At 42.4% G+C, this 18,068-nt stretch overlaps 1 protein-coding gene across 1 annotated transcript; it reads right to left on the bottom strand.

Annotated features, from left to right (window-relative positions):
- Positions 1-12,119: 12,119 nt before the first annotated feature.
- On the bottom strand, positions 12,120-15,312 carry LOC113587451 (microfibrillar-associated protein 3-like; the record flags this gene model as incomplete). The annotated part of the gene is made up of 3 exons (XM_035527143.1): positions 12,120-13,639; positions 14,743-14,924; positions 15,272-15,312. Coding segments are annotated over 3 exons (771 nt in total), but the record flags the coding sequence as incomplete, so codon positions are not given.
- Positions 15,313-18,068: the final 2,756 nt, after the last annotated feature.

Below are 18,068 nucleotides of genomic sequence, written 5' to 3'. Positions count from 1 at the left end.
TTATTCATGCAGATTACAGTACAACTTTACCTTATGGAAAAGGTCTGAACATATTTCACGATTTCAAAAATCACTCATAGAAATTAATCACAAATTTTGCAAATTACTTCCCTTTAGAAGAAGAAATATTTTATAAAACATGAAAACATTTAGGTCAATGGAGGGTGTGGTTCTGAAACATACTCTGACACTAATTATTGCCAACTGTGCTGAATGCCTTTTGTGACTTCACCTGTCAGCTGTTAAATCAGCTCAAGGAAGACATATTTAAGAGAAATGTCAGCTTCATGGACATTTGTCTCAGGCACAAGGACCTGCACCGATGATTCAATGCTGAACTCTATGCAGGGGGCAGAGCTGCTCTCAGGGCAGACACGTCTATAAACGCAATCTCACTGAGGAGAGGACACGTCCGGTCCATCATGTGGTGTGGCAAATAGCTGAGGAATAGCATACACCCTTACATCACTGAACGTGTCTCTGAGCACCCTTACATCACTGAACATGTCTGAACATAATAATAATAATAATAATAATAATAATAATAATAATAATAATAATAATAACCCAAGTTATTTACTCCCAACAGTGCAGACAATGGTCCAAAAACACAAATACTTCTACTCTAACTTGCTTTCTACATGTGACAGTGCTATCAAACTAAATAGATCCAAATACCATTGGCTAGCATATACATTCACTAGCTAGCTCACCTAGCTTACCACTTTGTATTCATATTTTATTTTTGGCTTTATCTTTGATGTATAATATTAGCAAGACACCACTGTAACAGTACATTCTACATAACCAGGGGCGTAGGTTTCATTTGAACTTTGGGGGGGACATTGCTCACATCATCCAACCTAAGACATTATATGAGTACTGTGAGCAGTAATTACTGGGGGACATGTCCCCCTGGCCTTGCCCAAAATTACGCCCATACACATAACTACTTACATAGCCTAATGCAGTGCTGCTTCATACCTCAAATTTGTTGACTGTTTGCCATTTGTAAATCATTCAGGTTGAATGCTGAGGGGTGAGACACAAAATTTCTGAACTGCTTAGTTGAAATACCTGTAAGAGTTTTCCTTTCAGCAAACTACTGATAACGTAAGTATGTCGTGAGGACAGTGGTAGGGAGGGAGAGAGATGCGAGTATATGGAAGGAGGTTCTCTATTCTCCATCAGAATACTTTCTGTCTCTCTCTCTCTCTGTCCTCATGCTGCAGGGTTGTTGTTGTCAGTATGATGGAAAGATACACTCTGCAGGCTGACTCTTGCTCATCCACTGTAGCCTGCAACCTGCCGTGAAGTGTCACCATTAGTCCAACAGACCGGGAAAAAAACTTGGAAATGTTTTTTGAGTTTGTAATTGCAGTGAGGTCTGTATTTCACTATTAGAACTGCAGCTTGTGTGTGTGTGTGTGTGTGTGTGTGTGTGTAAGAGACAGAGAGTGGGGAAATACTTGACTTTTCAATAACTCTATCAATACTTTCATCACCTGCAGTTTTCATGCACTGGTAGTAAGTCAAAATAACCCAAATTCTCAACAGCCAAAATAAGAACAGGGTGAGAACATATCGCAGACAGAACACTGTATGAGAAAACAGAACACTGCACAAGAAAACTGAACATGGAGCACTCTAGGACTTAACCTAGTGCTTGTCTTCTGAGTAACATAACAGAAAGGTGTTGACCTTATCATCAGCAGTTTGCTGGTTTGAGCCCTGATGATGCCTCAGTCATCCTGTTTGGGAGTATGCTCTCTGGGTAGGAGGGATGGCCCACCCTGCCCCTGTCCTTTACTACAGAACGAGCCCACTGTGGATCTCTGCAGGCTTGTTTCTGTGCTTGTTTATAAGGGTACTTTTGAATACATTGCCATTGAATACTAGATACAAATGGATATTTTTACTGTGTGAATAATAACAGGGGATCTCTGCTTTCTGCTGCCCTGCCGCTGGACCGAGAGAGGCAACCACGAACCCTGGAGAGGTGCAGTGGTGTGCACTTTCCAACAGACAAACAAACCGCTGGGAGAATGTTTAAATGTTTCATCTGTGCCAAGTGCTATTGAGGACCCATTATCACACCTCATTTTTATTCATTACGCATTTGAATTACAAAACAGCTGGATGAATTTTAGAAAGGAAGACTGAGAAATGAGAAAGGCACAAAATGGGGTTATTTCACTGGGCTCACAATTCAGATTTAAGTGTAGAAAAGAGTGTTTTACATTTGTAATGAACTTTAACAACTCAGTATTAGACTGAACAACACACTTTTGTCCAAGCAGTGTGCAGGCCTACATTACAGATCTATACATCCATCTCACATCTACTATACTCATCTAAGTACTAATCTCATGTTTACTATACTCAATTATATACCCATCTCACATCTACTATACTCACCTATATACCCATCTCACGTCTACTATACTCACCTATATACCCATCTCACGTATACTATACTACTATACTCACCTATATACCCATCTCACTTATACTATACTCATCTGTATACCCTTCTCACGTATACTATACTCATCTGTATAGCCATTTCAGGCCTACTGTACTAATCTATATCTTGGACATTTATCTACCCATCTAAGGTCTATTGTTCCCTGCTTCATCACATATTCCTGCTCAAAAAAGCAGCTTTTCAAAGCCTACATTTAGTCTCTAGCCTGTAAATATCAGCACTAGCTGGGTGCCCTGTGTGGACTGAGACTTTACAACCCTTTAATACAGTTTCTATTTAGTGTTAACCCTGGTACATCACTTTCCTGGCATTGCTTGCTATAGCAGTGATAATGAAGAACATATTTCTTTTGAACATTTCTGATCCAGACAACCATCCCACTGCATATTTTAGATGCCAGCTTGACCTGATGGAAAGAAGCTTATATCAGCTGCATTTACCTGCAAGAAAGTATCCACATCACCATGGACATTTTGTGAAGGATGTGATTGCTGCTTGAAAAACAACTAGTTGTCAAACACAAGGCGGGACTGGTAATGGGAGAGAGCAAATGGGGCAATCAAATCCAAACTGGTAAAAAATGCGAAGACACTGGAGTGAACTGGGTAGCCACATTAACCCTTGTCCAGATAAGCATGAGGTGCTCAAGAGATGGTAGCACACGTCTAATGCCATATGAAATAATAGCACACGTCTTATACCATATGAAATGGTAGCACACGTCTAATGCCATATGAAATGGTAGCACATGTCTAAAGCCATATGAAATGGTAGCACACGTCTAATGCCATATGAAATGGTAGCACACGTCTAATACCATATGAAATGGTAGCACACGTCTAATGCCATATGAAATGGTAGCACACGTCTAATACCATATGAAATGGTAGCACATGTCTAATGCCATATGAAATGCTCACTGAAAGACCAGTGCCAATTCCTTATGCACAGGCCAGCAGAAACAGTTATAATACTGAGTTGTAAAAATACAGAACTAATTTCTATACACCAGTCTCTGTATCACAAGGTGAAAGAAACAAATGACCCCAAAAACAACCAGTGAGACATGACAACCTGATACAGTTGGATGACTGGGTCTATGTGAAGGTGCACAAGAGGACATGGAAGGAACCAAGGGTCCAGTGACCCTACACCACTATCATAGCAACAGCTATGGGGGTTAATGTAAAAGGACTGAACCCGAGGATTCACATCAGCCACAGTAGTTCAGCTGAAGAGTCTGGTATGTCTGTGAATGAGGTAACTGAAGTCCAAAAGCCAAAGTAAGGGGAAGGGAAGTGTGAAGTGGCAGTAAACTCTCCTCAGACTTCCAATAAGCCTCTATATGTGATCAAAATCATGAGTCAGAAAGTCATGAGACACAGTACACATATCAAGGGACAATTAGATGCCAAATCATTGGAGTCATAGACCGTGTGGACAGTAGGTTAGTGAAAAGTGATGGGAAAGAAGAGCCATAGTAAGAGCAGCAGTCCAGTTATGTGATTCCCAATAAACAATGAAGCAAATCACAAGAAATGTTTAATGGACAATTAAACCAATTTTAGTGGTGTTATCTGACTCACTAACATACTGGTATTAATGCTTGAGATGTAATAGTGTCATGGTGGTCTTCTGGGCTGATTATTCCTACTCACATGTATTGATCTAAGACAACTTTATTTTTACAAAAAATAATTTTTGAATCATTAAATTGAAAACGTATCTGTAACGCGTCGGCCCGAGTGCCGCAGGGCACGAGGCAGGACACACAGACAAAACGAAGTACAGGTGTGTGCAGGCGTGGCCACAAATGAAAGTCCTCCTACTGCACGTGGCTGGCCAAACCACGTGACTCGCGGGAGGCGAGCTTTCCGTGACAGTATCTGAATCCAGGTGAATACACTTTTTAAAAATGCACCGAAAAAGCAGGTAAGATGGAAATTTTCCCTCATTTAATTGGCCTTATTAAGGAGCTTTTTTTTAACCTGTCTCTTGGGACTGATTGGACATAAAGCATATCTCATTAAGCGGTATTTTCTTTTTTTTTCTTTTTTTTTTTTGAACAGAAATGCTATCAAAATACCTTCTCAAATATCATGTATTTGGATTATATTATACAAAGGATAAGATGTAAAAATACTGTGCCAGTCCATTCAAGCTTGACATAGAGCCCTGACCACTCTCTTCTTTCCAGCAACCACAACATCACAAGCTCTTCACAGGGGTCATCAGGTAGACACCTCCCTTCGTCTGTGTTTCGGTAAATTAAACCCACGACACCTCCAGAAGGCTCAACAGTGAGGTCTGGCACTACAGCCTCACCTCCCTCCAAGATCACTTTTAAACCAAGCTGCACCTCTTTATACATGAACCCAAACTGTCCTCCTTGCTGACTGACACCATATTCAGCTCCAGTGAACTATGAACTAGTTTATGAACTATGCCACTATCACACCCTATAAAATCCATACTGGCCTCCAAAGCAAGTAAGGCCGTACCCAGCCTCAGTGCCGCCAGGTGCACATCACCAAGCAGTCTCCAGCACTGCAGATCCATCCGGGCCTCAAAGCACCATTAATGCATGCTCACTGTCACCAGTTCAATCTGGATCTACCATATTACACAATGACAAGACCATCTCAGTCATTCCATATTTAAGGCACATTTCCCCATCTAGTCTGTGCTCTCCTTATCCACAACCAGTGGCTGTAGCACTTTCAGCTTTTTTCACCTTTTTTCCAATCTCCTCCATTGCCCAATATCTGTAGCCTGCACTCCATTCTCCCTCTCACACAAACCTAATTGCTTTATTACTAACACCACTAGGTGCTTACTAACACCACTAGGTGCTTACTATCAAGTAAATACTATCAAGTAAATATGCTAATATACTAAGCACTTGATTGCGTCTCCACATATATTCACCCTGCGAGAAACTATCCTTATACACTGATCAAATATGCTTCAGTGTTCCAACCCCTGCAAACAATTTACAACTATGTAGGTCTTCACCTACCCATTGACCAAGGTTTTGTGGAGTTGGAAGGACATCATAAGTTTCTCCAAGCAAAAACGTGTCTCACATTCACTACTCAAAGCTTTTGGCAGGTGATTTTCCTTTTCACTACACTTTCTCAATGAAGCCACTGGCCTTGTTTTCCTTGTTTTCCTTGTGACACTGCAGCATGCCAAAATTCCTCTTCCTGCTCATGAATAAAACTAGTCACTATTCTCCTTCTCTCAGGAGATGTGGTCTTATTAAATGCTTTCCATGAAACACCTGTCCCTAGTCCTGTTTTTCTGCATTGCACTTGGCCAATTAGATCCCTTAATTCCAATGAGCTGTGAGCGAACTGCAGCTCTACTCAGGGATTCCACTTCCTCCCTACTTTTGTGAATGGTGCCTCCAGTTTTATCAGTGCATCCTTAGATCTTAACTATCTAACAACTCATCTTAGCACATTTAAATTCCTCAAATAAGCTTGTCAGTTGGTAGCTCCAGCGCTCCTCTCCCATACAGTGTGAGCACAGATGAAAGATAAACCTTGCAAGTCTAGAAGTCTGTCAATTGTTAAAGGAATACATGTACAGGAAAATGCTTTAATGGAAGGAGAATTGATACCATCTATACTGGAGAAACAAGTTAAAAGTTTAGGTAGATGGTATAGTGCAGCATTAAATGATAAAGAACAGGTTCTGGGGCTAAAAACATGAGTGGTGAAGGCTATTAATAGTATTGATAAATCATGCTTACCATGCAAACTGAATTATCATGTCTCTAGTTTGGCTTGCTACCTTGTATTAGATGAATACTGATGGTGTATGAGGTCCCAATTAGGCTATAAGTGACTAGGGGTGCCACATTGTTTAAGTAGGAATATCTTTTGTCATCTGTAACAGCCGCCAGGTAGATGGCACCGTAATTGTTAGTGTTGTCATGTCATCCATGTATGTCCTGATTGGAGGGAACCATCCTACAGTGTTTCCTCAAGTACAACCATCTGATGGCCCTGATTATCACCTCCATCGCCACTGTAAATGCTAATGGTGAAATAGTACAACCAGCCATTATACCCATTTCCAATCTCTGTCAGGACATAACAAATTCTCCTGTATTAAAACAAAAATAAATATATCCCTTTCTTCCACTTTACAACCATCATCTTCCACAAAACCCTCAAGACCTCAGGTACATTTTTATACACCTGATACTCCATTAGGCCCTCGTGCAGAGCCTGGTACAAAACCTGCCTTTACACAACGCACCACGTGTTGACACTCACTCTACTCTGGTGGGCTGAATACATCTGTCTCTCTACCACACCCACTGCTGGAATGTCTAGTGGCAACTCCACCTCCTTTGCCTTGTCCTTATCAGTATAGCCACCCTCAAAATGCTCTTCTAATATATATATATATATATATATATATATATATAAATTTAAATATAAATATATATATAAATTTAAATATAAATATATAAATTTATATATAAATATATAAATTCTTTTTACCAACTTTTACACTCCCTGATTTCTCCTTACTTAATAAGGTCTTCACATAATTGAAAGGATTCCTAAAGAAGGCTGCCCTGGCACACTCGTTCTTCCTCCTCTTCCTGAAGACCTCTGCTCTCCTCAACACCACCTGCCTACTCTTCAGTTCTTTCTGTCGTGTATTATTACCCTCTCTTTCCTCCTCTGCTACACACCTCCATGGCTTCCTGAGAGACCTTAACTCCTGAATTAGTTTATTTCTACTTAATGTCTTGAGTTCACTATACTTTGTCTCTTTTCCTTTTCCTGCCCCCTACCAAACCTGCCATTCCATATCATGCATAACTTTACCTAAACTATACAGTTTATTCACCCACTGATCCCTTCAAACCCACCAATATGCCTTTCAAATCATTATTTATACTCTTCCAAATTGGCTTATCTACTGCACCTGGCCATCCCACCTTACTTACTGTACTTGGCCATCCCACCTTACCTACTGCACCGGGCCATCCCACCTTACCTACTGCACCTGGCCATCCCACCTTACTTACTGCACCTGGCCATCCCACCTTACTTACTGTACTTGGCCATCCCACCTTACCTACTGCACCTGGCCATCCCACCTTATCTACTGCACCTGGCCATCCCACCTTACTTACTGCACCTGGCCATCCCACCTTACTTACTGTACTTGGCCATCCCACCTTACCTACTGCACCGGGCCATCCCACCTTACCTACTGCACCTGGCCATCCCACCTTACTTACTGTACCTGGCCATCCCACCTTATTTACTGTACCTGGCCATCCCACCTTACCTACTGCACCTGGCCATCCCACCTTATCTACTGCACCTGGCCATCCCACCTTATCTACTGCACCTGGCCATCCCACCTTACTTACTGTACCTGGCCATCCCACCTTACTTACTGTACCTGGCCATCCCACCTTATCTACTGCACCGGGCCATCCCACCTTACCTACTGCACCTGGCCATCCCACCTTACTTACTGTACCTGGCCATCCCACCTTACTTACTGTACCTGGCCATCCCACCTTACCTACTGCACCTGGCCATCCCACCTTATCTACTGCACCTGGCCATCCCACCTTACCTACTGCACCTGGCCATCCCACCTTACTTACTGTACCTGGCCATCCCACCTTACTTACTGTACCTGGCCATCCCACCTTACCTACTGCACCTGGCCATCCCACCTTACTTACTGTACCTGGCCATCCCACCTTATCTACTGCACCTGGCCATCCCACCTTACCTACTGCACCTGGCCATCCCACCTTACTTACTGTACCTGGCCATCCCACCTTATCTACTGCACCTGGCCATCCCACCTTATCTACTGTACCTGGCCATCCCACCTTACCTACTGCACCTGGCCATCCCACCTTATCTACTGCACCTGGCCATCCCACCTTACTTACTGTACCTGGCCATCCCACCTTACTTACTGTACCTGGCCATCCCACCTTACCTACTGCACCTGGCCATCCCACCTTACTTACTGTACCTGGCCATCCCACCTTACTTACTGTACCTGGCCATCCCACCTTATCTACTGCACCTGGCCATCCCACCTTATCTACTGCACCTGGCCATCCCACCTTACCTACTGCACCTGGCCATCCCACCTTACCTACTGCACCTGGCCATCCCACCTTACCTACTGCACCTGGCCATCCCACCTTACTTACTGCACCTGGCCATCCCACCTTACCTACTGCACCTGGCCATCCCACCTTATCTACTGCACCTGGCCATCCCACCTTACCTACTGCACCTGGCCATCCCACCTTACTTACTGCACCTGGCCATCCCACCTTACCTACTGCACCTGGCCATCCCACCTTACCTACTGCACCTGGCCATCCCACCTTATCTACTGCACCTGGCCATCCCACCTTACTTACTGTACCTGGCCATCCCACCTTACCTACTGCACCTGGCCATCCCACCTTACTTACTGCACCTGGCCATCCCACCTTATCTACTGTACCTGGCCATCCCACCTTATCTACTGTACCTGGCCATCCCACCTTACTTACTACACCTGGCCATCCCACCTTACTTACTGTACCTGGCCATCCCACCTTATCTACTGCACCTGGCCATCCCACCTTATCTACTGCACCTGGCCATCCCACCTTACTTACTGCACCTGGCCATCCCACCTTATCTACTGCACCTGGCCATCCCACCTTATCTACTGCACCTGGCCATCCCACCTTACCTACTGCACCTGGCCATCCCACCTTATCTACTGCACCTGGCCATCCCACCTTACTTACTGTACCTGGCCATCCCACCTTACTTACTGTACCTGGCCATCCCACCTTACCTACTGCACCTGGCCATCCCACCTTACCTACTGCACCTGGCCATCCCACCTTACCTACTGCACCTGGCCATCCCACCTTATCTACTGCAACTGGCCATCCAACCTTACTTACTGTACCTGGCCATCCCACCTTACCTACTGCACCTGGCCATCCCACCTTTATTATCTGCCCAATTCCTTATATGTTTGCCACTTGTTTCCTCTTCTTTTCTCCATCATTCATGTGGTTGACATCTGATTCACCTCTATGTATGCCTGTACTGGAGTTCTCCTCAGTAGTAACACAGGTATTGATATCCTGTGAACTGTGCTGTATAACCTGCCACTGGAATTCAGCTGACTGATTTAAACAACTCTGTAATAAGTTTTGTTCAATGTGGGGCCCCTGTACTTCCTCAAACAACAGAAATCCTCTTAACTGGATGAATCCTCAGTCCTCTCACTAATGTTAACTTCTTCCACCTGCACATGCACACCTGCCACCTCTTTTCTTCTCCTATCATCCTAGTTGCTTCTATGTTTAGTGCCTTTCTCATTGTCAAAACTGTTCCTGCATCCATAGGCATGTAATCCTGTAGTGAGTCATGTTTCACCCCTGCTCTTGCAAAATAATGGGGTATTGCATCTGTCTGTTTCATCATATCTTTTGATGGGTTACATACTCATGGTTGAACAAACCATGGATGCTGCTGCCATGAGTTGCCAGCCCATGACAGCGCCCCTGGGTTCTATTCCCCTCTGGGATCTATTCCCCTTGGGGATCTACCCCTCCATGTCAATGGTCTTTCCTCTGGGGCATTTCCCCTGTTGTCAGCTGCCCTGTTCACTATGTAAACTATATAAGTAATTGAACTTATACATACAAGATGTCAAATATCCAGTGCCAAACCATTAAAGCTTCACATAGGCTCTGCCCACTCCCCTTCACATAGGGCCCAGTCCACTCACCTCAGATCTGTAACTACATCATCGTGAGCTCTTCTCAGGGATGGTCAGGTAGGCACCTCCCTTCGTTGGTATTTCACTGGATTAAAACAGTGATGAGTGGAATTAATGAATATTGAGGTTTTATATGTTATGAATTATACAGATGGCGTATCGTCCACAATTGTGTACCATTGTATAATAATACTATACAATTTTAAATATCTATTGTTTAGTTGTATAATACATTCATGTGTGCTTTACTGAATGATTTTACTACATTACAACATTACTCTATTACTATGATATTACTATAGGCTACTTTATACTGCCAGTGCTTCACTGGAGGAAAACATTTAGTCTTGAAAGAGCAATACAATAGAGATATAAAAGCAGGACAATAGAGATATTGCTCTGGTCCTTCTGTTTTGACTCCCTTTATTGGAATAACACCATCTCTTTTTTGTCTAATTTTCTTCTAAGGATTTTTAGAACAGCTGTGACAAAGTTTGTACTTAAACGGAACGTGAAATTCACCATTTTTCCTGAGCCATCAGAGATCAACCTTTGCACAATAAAAGTAAACCTATAACGCAGCCGTGATAAAGAGGCCAGCAAGTATATATTACAGTTGTTTTTGGACTAAAGTGATGTACACTCAGTCCTGCATGTGCTGTTTTATTCTGTTTAATGTTTATAAAGCAATTATATTACATCAGCTGTTTTCGAACTTGGGGCAATAATTTCATTGTATTAGCTGATACAAAATAGTAAAACACTGAAACACTGTATTTTTTATACCAGTATACAATGTTTTGTTTACCTTCATTTTGCCGAAGGCATCAACTGCTGATCAGACAAAGTCAGCTAGTGTGGCTCTGTTGAATACAACTGTAACGCTGGGCAGGACACACAGACTTCCTCGACGGTGCAAGACGTTTATTAACATTAAACATATACAATAAAACTGGCACTCACATAGAACACTTACGGTGAACTTCATAATATGTCTAACATTTAACGACTAACATATACACATGAAACGGTGGTGACACAAACAGACGATACGGCCACAGCGATCGACATTAACACACAAGTAGCGACAATGACCAACGAGGGAGCACACGCGGACAGGGGTTTAAACAGACAAATTAACACGCAACATTAAACCCTGTGCACTGGTGTGAAATCCCTGGGGGCGTGGTTACAAAACAGAACACCTGTGAATGCCCTTGCAAGTCACGTGGGCTGTACCACGTGACAACAGCAAACTCCTTTTCATTATATACTGATCTTTACAAGCAACGTTTTCATGCCACTTTAAGACCATCGTTTAATCAAAGTTTTATCAAAATAGGTGAATATTTGTTTAACAAATTATAGTATTTAAAATCATGGAAAATTGAGGCATAAATTCTTACATTGTACAGTCATTCAAAGTAACATAGTGCTACATATTTCATAAGGTTTTATTAGGGTTTATCTTATGAAAATGCATATTTTGGACATTGCTTCCTTATACAATATTATTCATTTAAACTATGTTGTTTCACAATAGCAAATTACAAAAATTCCCAATTTATTGTCACCGTAACGCGTGGTGGCCCGAGTGCCGAAGGGCGATGGGCAGGACGCAGACTCCAGCGACGTGGACGAACATTTATTAACACATAACGACAACGGCACTCACACATATTACAGACGAAGAACACGAACATTTAACGGTTAACATGAAACAAACACGCATACGTTTAACAATGACGAAAAGAACATTAACACGTAACGAAGATCCTCCCACTGCACGTGGCGGCCCAAACCACGTGACTCGCGGGAGGCAAGCGTTCCGTGACAGTCACCATAGACCAGCAGCAAAACACAACATTTATGCCAAAAAGGCAAAAAGGAAAAACAGTGGAATGTTTTAATCATGTTTCAAATAATCTTCATAATCAATTCCACAATCTCGCTAACAGAATAAAAACGGAATCGGCAGCTAGCGTTCCCCTCGGCTCTTGGGCTGTAGCAAGCCTGGAATACATCAGGACATGGACATCTTGCTGGGGTTAGGGTGACCCTTGATCTGCAGTGTGGTCAGCACCATAACCTCACCACAACCTCACCATAACTACATGATTACATCATAACCTCATCATATCCTCAAGTATGTTTTTATTGCTGGGAGAGGGAGATGCGTACTCCAGTCAGTCTGCACAGGTTTTCAAGGGAACAACCACGCCATCAGCTGGGCACATGGAGTACTGCATGTCTAATTTTATAACTTCCATCATCTCACACCATGTCTGATTAGTGAGAAAAGAAAATCTTCAGTAAAAGTAAGTCAAGTTTGCTTTAATCATCAAAACATAATTATGTAGATATGTGCATAATGCTCCCGTTAGTTGCATTTATTTTATTTTTGCATTATAAATAGTAACTCTACTGTAATCCAAAAATAGTTATCTATAGTTTAGTGAAATCAGTAATTATATACAGGCTGTATTCTATATGTGGATATATGGACATATAAATACATTAGCAAATGTATAGCCACATCCTTCAGAGAAAATGTGAACAAACTAAAATTTGAACCTATATGTCAGTCTGGGACATCTGGGAGTGAAGGGTCATGAAGAGCTGATATGACTTTGTTCTCCCAAGACAACCAGAGACTTCATCTAGAACTAAACTGGGACAGTTTGAAGAATTTGTTGTAAAAATGGCGCAACGTGAATTCGATCCAGACCTGATCCTGGAGTGTGTAAGACTGAACGTAAGCTCCAGCGGGTGTTAGTTGTGGAGGTCTGGGGAGGACACACCTCCTCTACTGCAGAGGGACCGTGCTGTCAGCCTCCCAAGTGATGGTGTGCTCTCCTTCCTCCTGTCCCGCACTCTGCGGCTGCTCCACAAATGTCCTGCAGTGGAGGATGCGGGGTGGCAGAGGGATGCAGCGTGCCAGCTCTTCCACATGTCTCGCAAACTCCATCGTCTTGAAGTGGGTGGCCCTGGCCAGCTCCAGAGTCTTCATGGACGTCACAATGGGGATCTGCTTGGCCACCTCAAAGGCCTTCTGAAGTTTCTCAGCCCCTTCTGTGCGGAAAAACCCATTGAGGGCGTGCTCCATCTCGCGCAGATGGGCACTAACCATACACAGGCGAGTGATGTTTAGGATGATGGTGACGGTAAAGGCCACAAGACAGACGATGACATAATAGAGGCCCAAGCCACTGTTGGTGTAACTCACTCTCAGCATAACCGTGTAGTTTGAGATGCCTTCTAGGCCTGACACCACACAGGTATATCTCCCACGGTCCTCGAAGGAAACAGCCGTGATATTCAGGCTGTTCTTCCCCATTATCTCCCATTTGCCACCTAGACAGTGAAGAAAGTGGGTAACGATTCATCAATGTCACTCAAGAGCTCCACTGAAGCAGAGCCTGTGATCAAGAAGGGAACTGAATTTATTTAGAAATGTCCAATATAAAAGCAAAATGGAGTTTTTATTACACATCTTAGCCTGCTGAGGTGGTGCAGATTAATGCAGGTGGGGCAGAACTGTGCTGGGTCAAAGCAAGTTCTGGACTGAGGAGAATGTCTGAACATTACTTAAATACTTAAATACCTGTCACGACTGCTCCTCCCCCATAAATCACGTGGTACAGGCCGCCGCTTGCGGGGGATCCGCGTATGTACTGTTCATCTGTTTTTTAACCACGGTGCCCTGGGATTGCACACACGCGCGCAGGCTTTGTCAAATGTTGATGTGTCTATTTAAACCCCTGTCCGCGTGTGCTCCCTTTGTTGCTTATTGTCGCTACATAAGTCGTTTAACGTCAACACCAATCGTTGTAACTATTGCGATAGCCGTGTTAGTGTGTATTTTGTTTAATGTTCAAACATATAGTCATGTTCACTGTCAACGTCTTATGTGAGTGCCTGATGTGTAGTGTGTGTTTCATGTTAATAAATGTCTCACATGAGCGAGGAGGTCTGTGCGTCCTGCCCTGAGGAACTCGGGCTAAATACGTTACAAGACTACTTCATGGCAACTTCGTTTATAGCATTTGCTAGACATCCTTATCCACAGTAACATATGAATCATTTTCTGAATCCTGACTTTTTATTCTAGTTAAAGTAACTTTGTGAATATGCCAGTTATAATATTTGCTAAGTGGAAAAACTGCTGGTTTACATGGAGGAATTAGTATATTAACTTCAACAAGGACTGCTTTGAAAATAATATATTTTTCCTTCGTATTTTCAACAGAATTGAAATTCATGCACAGAATGAAATATTACAGTTTACATTGTTTTTGTTTTGTTTTTTTGTTTTTTTTGCAAAAAGAGTCAAAAGGAGACAAAACATAAGCAAAATGATAATTATATTAAAAGGTTTGTTTAGATACAATTTTCTTCCAGTTTCAGCTGTTCTTGATTTCTATGACTAGAGTAAGTAATCAGACTGTGACTCTTACCGGACTCGCTTCCATTCAGCACGTGTCCTTTCGAGTTGTACCAGACTGTCTCGCCAGGAACTACACTCGCATTGCACGCGATCAGAACGCTTGTGCCCTCGCTCACAGTAATGTCCCGGAGAGCTGGCAGCTTCGCGAGCTCCTTCGTGGTCACGCAGTGTACAGGTTTTCCAGTGATTGGACTCACGGCACAGAGAGTAACAATAAATGCAAAAAATCCAATATTAGCAATTCGCGTCATTATGAAGAATTGTATGGAGATAATTGACAAAATTCGAAATTGAATGATAAAATTCCAGGTGTAGTGCGCATGCTCTATTCAATGTCCCTATGAGTCTTTAAAGACTAACGACGGCATCAGCGAGTTCTTATTCCCTCACACAAAAAGGAGTTTAGTAGTCTATATGTAGGCTAGTCAAAATAATACTGGCGGGAACACCATTTGTACAGAAGAAAAATGTGATCAAACAAAAGTAGATCAATAATTTACAATCCTCTGCCTTGGAAGGTAATCTTAGGAGGTTCATACCGAGCAACTTCCTTGTATGAAAATCTGACCGTGCCGGTTGTTGGCAGGTTTTACCTGTCATTGAGCGAGGGTCAAATACCGACTTGATCACAATGTGCCTCATGAAAGCCTGAAAAACCCAGTGGTGATGCATTACAATCTAGAGTAATTATATTACATAAAAATAGTCAAGGCTACATGATGTAACTTTTACTGAATGGCATGAAGGTTCAAAGTGTTAAAATATAAGAAACCAGCCCATAATGATCACAAACTCAAGGCTAACAGGTGGATTACGTTGGGCTGTGGAGGGGTGTGTTAGATGACCATTCATGACCATTGTATAAGTTTCAAGGTCCTGACCAAAGAAATCTGTACCTTGAAACTTATATAATGGTCATGAATGTATTTTATTAGGTTACAGTTTGTGAATCTTACTCCTATGATGAAGATACAGTGGGAGGGGTAATAGTCACTGGATTTTATGTGGTGTAACAGATTACATAACTATTGTGTAAACCTAAAGCCTATAAATCCTGTAAATCCAGCAGAGTCCTACTGGACTTGTGATCATTTTGTTCTGTTGTGCAGCATGTGGTGTATGAGGGGGATTATGGGAAATGTGTTTTCTTGCTGCCCTCTTCTTGCTGTCCATTTCTCTCTGCAGGGTTCACTATGGTTAGAGTTCACTAGGGTTAGGGTTCACTAGGGTTAGGGTTCATTAGGGTTAGGATTCACTATGTTTAGAGTTCACTAGGGTTAGGGTTCACTAGGATTAGGGTTCATTAGGGTTAGGGTTCACTAGGGTTAGAGTCTGGGGCTGTGGTCAGTGTGATGAGTGTGATTAGTGTGGTCAGTGTGGTCAGTGTGATGAATGTGATTAGAGTGGTCAGTGTGATTAGTGTGGTCAGTGTGATCAGTGTGAAGAAAGGAATTGTATGAACATGTAGTCCAGATATGACAGCAAATTTTGTATTTCACATGTAAAGGCCCGAGTGTTTCAATGACATGCATTAAGTCATTTTCTTTGCAGCTTCTTAAGATTGTTAAAAAATTAAATTTACAGGATTTATTAGACACTCTTATTCAGAGTGACTTACAAAAGTGCTTTGTCATTAACTCATAGAATGTTTCCTAGCCAGTACAACAAGTTAGTCCAAGATACCAGTGAACTAGGACACTGCTAAATAAAGGCGTCAATGCTGACACCTAGAAAGAATTCCAAAATGGTGCTATACCAAACAACAATAAGAGCTAAGAGGTTTCAGTTTATCAATCATAGTGCAATATAATATTTCCATAAGTGCAGGATTAGTGGTCATTTAAAACACTCCACAAATAGGTGTCTTCAGGCTGCATTTGAAGGTAACTAGTGTCTTTGCTGTTCAGGCAGACACTGGAGGTTTGTTCCACAGGACAGAGAATAGTCTTTATGCTTGTCTTAAATGAAACTTGAAACATGGTGTTTCAATCTGACCTGTACTTGAGGTTCGAAGCACTCGAGGTACAGTTTGGGCTTTGATCATTGTCATCATGTAAGGAGGGGCTGCTCCATTTTTGGCTTTGTAGGTGAGCATCAAGGATTTAAATTTGATACGGGCAGCTACTGGAAGCCAATGAAGGGAATACAAAAGTGGAATGACATGAGAGAACCTCAGATGATTGAAGACCAGCTGTGCTGCTGCATTCTGGATTGCATTCAGTTGTAGAGGTCTGAGGACCTGTAGGGGAAGACCATCAGTGAGCTTCAGAAAACAAGCACCTGTGTAGCTTTCTGAGAGAAGAAGGGTTGAATCTTTTGCAAGCTGTAAAAGAGAAACCTGCATGACTGGGTCAGATTTGATAACTGGTCCAAAGGCATACAAAGACTATGTCCAGCTTCAGTAGAAGTGGCCAGGGAGTTCTTGAAGGAAATGGTGAGGTCATGGTGAAGATGTACAGAAGCTCGGTCTTCCTGGGATTGAACTTCAAGTGATGAGCCATCATCCATGAAGCAGAATAGGTCAGGCATACTGTGATACGATGGGATACCTGAGTGGGAAGGAAAGGATTAGTGTGATGTCATCAGCACAGCAACAGTAGGAGAAATCCTGAGATATTACATCACCAAGAGAGAAAGAGTGTAAAGAGAGGCAGCAGTAGAGGGTCAAAATCACAGATAATTTGTATGTCCAATAACTCCACCTGCACCTCTCGGTAAAACTGCTTATGACTGCATCATAAAGTGCACACCTGAACTGAAGTATTGATGAGAGTTTGGGTAAACATTGACTGTCTCACTGACAGAAAGGCTTCTCTATAGCTGACACTGTTTGAAATATGCCTTACCACTGGTTGTAATTTCCTCTGCTAAGAGCAATACTGACACTTCATAAATGAAGAAGGCGTGACAAGCAGAAACACTGTCATGCGGGGGCCAAGATTATTCACAAACCCAGCCATTATGAGCTCTGCAATCACATTTCAGTTCAAAGTGCAGCAGCCAGAGTTCTTACTAGAACTAGAAAGTTTGATGATATCACTCCTGTCTTAGCTATGTTACATTGGCTCCCAGTAAAATTTGGTATTGATTATAAAATACTTCTAATAACCTACAAACTACTGAATGGCCCCACAGTACCTTAGAAAACACGTAGTGCATTATGACCCACCACGTCTGCTTAGATAAAAAGGTGCAGCTCGTTACTAGTACCAAGAATAAGAAAATCTACCACAGGGGACAGAGCTTTTCCTGTAAAGCTCCCACACTATGGAATAACCTTCCTGTAAATGTTCGAGACTCAGACACAGTCGCAATATTTAAGGCTATGCTAAAACC

Source organism: Electrophorus electricus, chromosome 6 (assembly GCF_013358815.1).
Source record: "Electrophorus electricus isolate fEleEle1 chromosome 6, fEleEle1.pri, whole genome shotgun sequence".
Taxonomy (NCBI): domain Eukaryota; kingdom Metazoa; phylum Chordata; class Actinopteri; order Gymnotiformes; family Gymnotidae; genus Electrophorus; species Electrophorus electricus.
The sequence above is the reverse complement of the archived record's forward strand: the minus strand, read 5'-3'. Positions and strand labels throughout refer to the sequence as shown.